This window comes from Pelmatolapia mariae, linkage group LG10_11 (assembly GCF_036321145.2).
Source record: "Pelmatolapia mariae isolate MD_Pm_ZW linkage group LG10_11, Pm_UMD_F_2, whole genome shotgun sequence".
NCBI classification, from domain to species: Eukaryota; Metazoa; Chordata; class Actinopteri; order Cichliformes; family Cichlidae; genus Pelmatolapia; species Pelmatolapia mariae.
In genome coordinates this window covers 44,050,374-44,058,166 of record NC_086236.1, presented here as the reverse complement: position 1 = coordinate 44,058,166, position 7,793 = coordinate 44,050,374, and the positions used below count along the sequence as shown (strand labels likewise).

The following is a 7,793-nucleotide window of genomic DNA, read 5'->3' as shown; positions in this document are numbered from 1 at the left end:
TGACAGCACAATGACAAAAAAACGGTTGTTTGGAAGGGTTGCCAGGGTGTTGGCAGGGGTGGTGGAGGGGCGATAATTTGGGCTTGTTTTGTGTCCACAGGATCTGGGCACCTTGCAGTCACTAAGTTGACCAGCTCCTCTATATACCAAAGTACTCTGGAGTCAAATGTGAGGCTGATGCTGTGTCACACAGCATGGCAATGATCTTAACCACAGCAGCAATTCCACAACAGAATGGCTGAAAAGGGAAAATATTCAAGGTGCGATTATGACCCGGTCAGATTTCAGATCTTAACCTGAATGAAATAATGTGGCAGACCTTAAGAGAAAGCAAATGTCTGCTAACCTCAATGAACTGAAGCAATGTTGTGAAGAACAGTTTGCAAAGATGATGCAAGAAACTGATAAAGTCACACAGAAAATGACTATTTTTAAGTTGTTGCTGATAAATGTGCCTCTACAAGCTGCTGAATAATGGATGTAGTTTGTCACGTTTTTCCCAAATTGGGAACTGGAAGTAAGAATTTGCAACATAAAAAATTAATTTTGCGCTCCTTCTATTGTTTGTAAATTACTACTTTTTTTTGTTTAGACAAAGCACAAAAGAGTAAGAGCTACTAGAAGATATACAACTGCTGACAGCTAGACTCGAGGTTGTTTTAAAGGACCACAAGCCAAGAAGGAATGAGTATGAGAGTGCTTTTATCACTGCAAAGATACAAAGCTGAGTCCGCAGAGCTTCCAGGAAAATCTCAGACTTTGTTCTGTTTTTATGGTTGCTCTTAAGGCTTGCATGATCATTAATTGCATGATTAATTGCACAATATAGACGCAAGCATACAGGAAAAACATCCTGTATGCTCTGCAAATATTTCCCCATGAAGAAATTTGAAAAAGTTGTAAGGTGAAATGCGTGTGCCGTGTTTGCACAACTGTAATCTAATCTATGACATGTCACTAATAGCTGTTATTTCTAGCAGCACCGGAGCTGAAGCGATGCAGATCACAGGAGTGTTGGTTTGAAGGAAAACCCTGATGGTATGCGGGGTTGCACCGCAGATGGAGCAGAACTCACCGAGCTGTCAAGTACGTCACATGAAGGGTGTTCCCTGCGGGCAGGGCAGGGCATCCATAATCAATGACCAAACACAGCAGCCAATCACAGGGCTCATGCTAATGAGGAGCCTTTAAACCCTCTGGACCTCTGCAGACTGACCGGATTTCAGCAGCACGCACAGAGAAAGGAGGAAACTGCAGCTCCCACTGAAACCTCCACATCTGAGAAGAAACTTTTTTTCCCCCTCTTTCTTTCTTCCTCTCCGCTCTTTTGCCTCCAGTAATAATATCCGGATCTGCTCACTGCTCACACAGGAATTATCGCACTTTGAAGACACCGAGCTGAGCTGGGAGGAAGCGCTGATTCACACTCTGCTGATTTCTTTCTCGGGGTGGGGGGGGACTTAAAAGTTCACAACGCCATGTCTGGTGAGTCGGATCACAGTCGGCGGTTCTGCGTGCTGTCTTGGGATCAGGTGCAGCGCTTGGACTCGATCCTGGGCGAGGCTATCCCCATCCACGGCCGAGGAAACTTCCCCACGCTCTCCGTACAGCCCCGCCAGATTGTCCAGGTACCAAGAGAGAATTAAGAAAAAATTAAATAAAAAAATAATAAAATGTTTCACTTTTAAATTGACAGTTCAATTTGAGCCAAATTTATGATATTTAAATTATTAATATCAATCAGGACCTCTCAGTCAAGCAACGTCTTTTTAAAAAAAAAAACAAAAAACAAAAAAACATATAGTATTTTCGTCTCTCTAGTTTCATGTGAAATACTAATGGCACAATAAACTACCACAAAGCAAACAGTGCTGTACTCTGTTGAACACTGGAAACCCCTCATCGTCCTCTGGTGGCCTACTGATCCATTCAGGATGTAACCCTCTCGGTTCCTTGGCTCCTTCCTTGCTTAATTGTATTTCCATAACATAATTTTGTTTGCTTTGTTTCCTCATTCTGGGGCTAACTTTGAGTTTCCATTTGGAGCAGTGCTGTTTATTCCTTAGCAGATTACTGTGTCAAACGTTCTAAAAGTTTCCTGCATGTCTGCTTACTTCATCCTTTTGCTTTGTAGCATTTAATGTTGATTTACTGGCACATAAAAAGTAAAAATGCAGCGTTGGTTTCCATCATATTCAAACAGCAGACAGGGGGAAATCTGTTATATGCTGGCTTTAGCATGGCCCCGAACGCCTTCCACATTTCCAGCCTCTTATGCATTGTGGCTGGATCACGTTTCACTTCCCCTGTGGTGTCTCTGGGCTTGTTGGCAATGCATTAAAGTGCTGAGAAAATCCCATGCTAGAGTTTCAAAATGTACATACAGCTGTTAAAGAATCCCCCCCCCCCCCCTTTTCTGTAATTTACTCACTGACATATTCTAGATGACCTCAGCAAACATGCGAGCCCAGGAGCTTCATGGTTGTGGTTGTGGAAAAGATGAATGCTCCATTTAACATGCAGAAAGGCCTAAATGCAGGTTTGAAACCCAGATGAGGGGACTCTCAGGCTTGCTCTGGATTCATGGAAACCCCGTAGAATGCATCTATGAGTCATGTAGGGAAAGCTAATGAACCTCCTGGCAAGATGTATAGAGTAAGGCTATTTATCCTTGATGTATTTTTAATTGATCTGGGTGAGTGCCTTTTATGCTATGCATCACACAAGGCACAAGTGAGTGTGGGGCTTCGTCTAGGTGCGGGGTTGGAGGTATAAACATTCTGTGTCCGATACAGCATCATGAAGCCCTGCAGGAGTTAGAGTCCTGCATCAATTAGGATAACAGCATATGCTCTTATGAATAAACAACACACATTTTCACATGCCCTTTCTTCATTATTATTTTAAGAAGAGAGACAGACTAGTTCAGATAGAGCTGGAGTCTTCTTTCTGGAAGGATTTGATCCTAAGCCAGCAGAGTAATACCTGGGCTTCCAGGGGAAGCGAGGGGATCTTAACTACTCACCTGCATCCAAGCATGTAGGAGCGAAGGAAGGAGTTCAGTGTGGGGCTGAGTGAATTTTGCTCTGTGTGATCTGGCAGATCAGGTAGGTCACAGAAGAAACTAGAAACATTATCATTGCTTCTGATTGGAATTTGAACCCAATTGGAGCTTCTTTATGGCCAAACAACTGCAACGCTTCTAGGTTTCAGTTATAATTTTGTTCCTCCGCCGTGTGATGGGATGACTTGTCTTCAAGTGTTTGTCAGTCTGTAGCCTGACCCAGTATGTATAAATAGCACTGTCATGTTATCTGATCACCATGGGAGGGATTGTCAACAGACACTAATCTGACAGGTTAGTGCCGGTAGGAAGATTTAGGATTGCATGCGAGGCGTAACAACTAATTTGTGTAGCGGGTTTGGCTGTTTCAGTTCCCAAAATGCCGTGGCGTCCAAGTGCAGCTAACACATTTAGTCAGCTAGGCACATATTTACACTCTCTTATCCTAATCATCTCTAGCGTCTGCTGTGCATATGCCTAATTAAAGTGACAAACTTCCCAAATAGACTTACGGATATAACAAGGAAGCTGCAGCTCTTACCACTCGACTCTTTAAATATTTCCAAATGTTTGAGAACAGAATGTTTTATGGCGCATGTGGGGTATCATTTCCCTTTGGGCATGTAAGCTGAATCAATCTTTGATGACTTATTTGAGGACTCCGACCCTTCCCTTCGCACCTAATAGCGATGATGTAGATGATCCTTTTCAGATGTGGCTACACAAAGAGAAGATGCCTCTGTTTAAATATCGTGCTGATCACTTAATTGACCCTTAATGCCAGCTATTGATTTGACTTGAGTCTTTTTAGATGACATTTTTGATCCTGTGAAGCAATTACTTTTGCCTCCTGTTCAAGGAACCTGTATGTTATTAATAAGATTGTATTTGTCTTGTCCCTGTCCAGGTTGTGCGAGCGAGGCTGGAGGAAAGAGGTGTGCATGTTAAGGATGTGAGGTTGAACGGCTCGGCTGCCAGCCACGTGCTCCATCAGGACACGGGACTGGGCTACAAGGACCTCGACCTGATCTTTGGTGTGTCGCTGAAAGATGACCAGGCCTTCCGTCTGGTGAAAGACGTCGTGCTGGACTGCCTGTTGGACTTCTTGCCAGCCGGGGTCTCTAAGGAGCGCATCACAGCACTGACCCTTAAAGAGGCCTATGTGCAGAAACTTGTGAAAGTCTGCAATGACACGGACCGTTGGAGCCTCATCTCGCTGTCCAACAACACAGGCAAGAACGTGGAGCTTAAGTTTGTGGACTCTTTACGGCGGCAGTTTGAGTTCAGTGTAGACTCCTTCCAGATTTGCCTTGATTCTCTGCTCTTGTTTGACCGCTGCTCTGAGACGCCCATGTCTGAGAGCTTTCACCCCACCGTAATTGGCGAAAGCGTGTATGGGGACTTCAAAGAAGCTATGGAACATCTGTGTCAGAGGACCATAGCTACTCGCACCCCTGAAGAAATCAGAGGGGGTGGCTTGTTGAAGTACTGCCACTTGCTCGTGCGAGGCTTCAGACCCTCGTCAGAGGCGGACATGAAACAGATGCAGCGCTACATGTGCTCGCGCTTCTTCATTGACTTCCCCGACATAGGTGAGCAGCAGAGAAAGCTCGAGGCTTACCTGCAGAACCACTTCGCCGGGATGGAGCACAAGCGGTACGAGTGCCTCATGACTCTGCACCAAGTAGTGAACGAGAGCACCGTGTGTCTGATGGGCCACGAGCGGCGCCAGACGCTCAGCCTCATCTCCATGCTGGCGCTGAAGGTGCTGGCCGAGCAGAATGCTATCCCCACGGTAACCAATGTGACCTGTTACTACCAGCCAGCGCCGTATGTGCAGGACATAAACTTCAGCAATTATTATATTGCACACGTGCAGCCGCCACAGGTCGCTGCGTGCAGTGCTTCATATCAGACGTGGCTGCCCTGCAGTTGAGCTGGTGTCAGGGCGCGGAGGTCACTGTGTCTCCACTGCATCGCTCTGTCCAGGATGTGGACTGAAAACAAACAATAAAGAAACCCATTTGCCAAATGTGACTTGATGAAAACAATCCTGTACTGCTGTACATCTGATTGAGCCGACAAGTTTTGTTTTTTTTTTCTTTTCACTTGTTTTCTCTTGCAAGACGTCTGTAAGATTGCTGGTCATTTCTGAGATGTAGTATAATATCTTATTTAAATATTAAAAAAAACAACTTTATGTCAGGTGTGCATTTTTGAGGAAGCAGACAATGAAGCTGGTGGTGTTTTCATACCCTGGCTTTTATTTTGTTTTATTTTTTAAATTGCATACGGACCAAAGATGTGTGGTTTTTCTTTTTTTTTTTTTTTTTTTCTTCCTTTTTTTTGGTTCTTTGTTCTGAAAGGGAATGTAATCACACTTCCAAGTGCCTTAAAAAACCAAACAAAAAAACCCACAATGTTCTGAAAAAGTCTGTAAAGTGAGAATTGTGCATCCAGTGTTTTCTAGATTACTCTGTTTCTCTTTTCAAGAACAGAAGCATTCATTTTTGTGAGTTTTTTTCCCTTCTTTTGTATTGTGGTTATTTTCTGCTGGCCTGTAATGATTGTTGATATTTTAATCTTTGGTTTTTAGGGCTGCAGTTAGTTCAAACTGGTCATTGTCTGAGCTGCTTCAAAATTCACACAGTCGAGTTTTTATATTGTTACGTGTCCACAATAAACAGTGTGCTTTGGCCAAGACGTGACACACACAGTGACTCAAAAGTCTGTCCTCTTTTCCTCTCGATGTTTGTCCCACGCTTAATAAACTGATGAGTTGGTTCATTTGCAGTAACCAGGACCATTGAAATGCATACACTGTTGGCCGGAGTCACTTGCATTTGTTAAACTGGGGCTGAGGATCCATTACAATCTGAGGACATGAACCATAAGGAGGCTTTTCTAAAGCACAATGGCTGCTCTCTGTGATACTAAAGCTTTATAACAAAGGCTGGCTTGTTCTCCCAACCCATGTTACTGCTGGAAACGCAGCCCAGTTTGCTTGACTGATACTATATCCATGTCATTTTGTCTCAGTCAAAATCAAAAATCCTTAAACACGGGTCTTTTTTTTTTTAAACACTGAGTGACGGAGCCCGTATAGATTCATAGCAGACCACTGATCTTCTTATTTGGGCCAATAATTACGTCTACTCAGAAAACTGAGAACAAAAAACATCATTTTGCCATATGTGACTCTCACACACATGTGTTCTTTTTAAACAGAACTACTCACGCTGATGCTGAAAGGCAGAATTAGACATGTGGTATTATTAAAGCGATGCACAGCCCTGTCTTTGCAAAAATCTGTTAAATGCAGGGTATTGGTCTTGGTCACAGAGTCAGGTCGCTGTGGAGTAACAGTGCTGGAGCCAAGATAAAGTACAGTTAGCCTGATAATTTTTGTAATATGAAATTCTTTTACTTGTGTCTTATTCTCTTTCACACATGGCCAGAATAGCCTGTTTAGAGACTGTGGACTCCCAGTGCCTTCAAATCCTTAGAAAGTCTTGAAGTTCTTTTCCACTCTGCATTTAATCATTAGTTATTTATCTCTGACTTTTTTTTTTTTTTTTTTTGTACCGTCTTCCTTCCATCATCCCGAACTGGTTGCGGTAGAGGTCATCACCCACTGGTTTGTGGTCTCGCAACTATGGTGGTCCTGAGAGGTCAAACACTCCATCTTAATAAAAAACTGACCAATAGACAAATGGAACAGAAGTGTTTCTGGGGGCACAATAAGGTGATGGAGCAGCTGCAGAGGTAGAAACCAAAACATGCAAAAGATAACACTGAAAAAGAAGTGTAAGATTCATTGCTGTTGTGACCGAGAAAAAGACACAGGTAGTGTGTGTTTTAATCACATGATTCATTTAATCGTCTACATACATCTTTGCTTTTAGCCACTTACTGTTAGCTCTTCCACCTCCAACATTTGGTCTATTTTTGTTTCGTTTTGTTTTGTTTTGAGCTCTCAGGGCCACCATACCCATCTCTCTTTCTTGAAAGCAAGAAATGACAAATGAGAAGTGAGAAACCGACTCTCAGTCACAATGCAGAAAAAACTGTTTAATGGTACATTTGACTCTAAAATATCATTTTCCACAAGATTTTTTTTTTTTTTTTTTTTAGCTCTGAGTGACTTGAGCGTAAAATCACTTACAAAATGTTTCCTGGTGTAATAAAGTTTGACATTTAGGGGTTAAAAAAGTCTCCTTAATTAAAATTATGATGCTACTTAAAAGACAAAATATAACATTGAGTTTCTCACAGATCTGATCTGTGTATAGTTAGACACCGCCAACCAGATTTCTTCCTGTTAAACGGGAGTTTTTCCTTCTCACTGTTGACAAGTGCTCGCTCAGAGGTGGTCGTCTGATTGTTGGGGTTTCTCTCTATTATTGTAGGGTCTTTACCTTACAATGTCACGCACCTTGAGGCGACTGTTGTTGTGACTATATAAATAAAATGGAATTTAATTGAATTCAGTCATTTTACAATAAGGGCAGGGGTAATACAGTCATGTTTCCTTGATTTTCATTGGTAGACGAAGGATTTAAGAGTTGAGTAAGAGATGAAGGTTACAGGGGAAACATGATGCTGTCATGGTTCGCACTATGCCTCAATGCAAAAAGACCCTGGGTTTGAATGCACCAGTCAGCTGAATTCTTTGTGTATGTACTTTGCATATAGGTACTCCAGCTTCCTCCCACACTGTGAAGACATG

General features: G+C 42.7%; 1 protein-coding gene across 1 annotated transcript; it reads left to right on the top strand.

Moving 5' to 3' along the window:
• Positions 1-619: 619 nt before the first annotated feature.
• On the top strand, positions 620-5,778 carry tent5ba (terminal nucleotidyltransferase 5ba). Its single transcript, XM_063485639.1, has 2 exons — positions 620-1,628; positions 3,972-5,778. Exons 1-2 carry the CDS (start codon positions 1,479-1,481, stop codon positions 4,998-5,000), a joined length of 1,179 nt encoding a protein of 392 aa, XP_063341709.1. The 5' UTR covers positions 620-1,478; the 3' UTR covers positions 5,001-5,778.
• The last annotated feature ends 2,015 nt before the right edge of the window (positions 5,779-7,793 follow it).

Excerpts from the sequence above, each read along its gene's own strand:
- tent5ba (XM_063485639.1), top strand. The coding sequence starts at position 1,479 with ATGTCTGGTGAGTCGGATCACAGTCGGCGGTTCTGCGTGCTGTCTTGG. Across the intron at positions 1,629-3,971 it reads AGCCCCGCCAGATTGTCCAG|GTTGTGCGAGCGAGGCTGGA; the intron begins GTACCAAGAGAG and ends GTCCCTGTCCAG.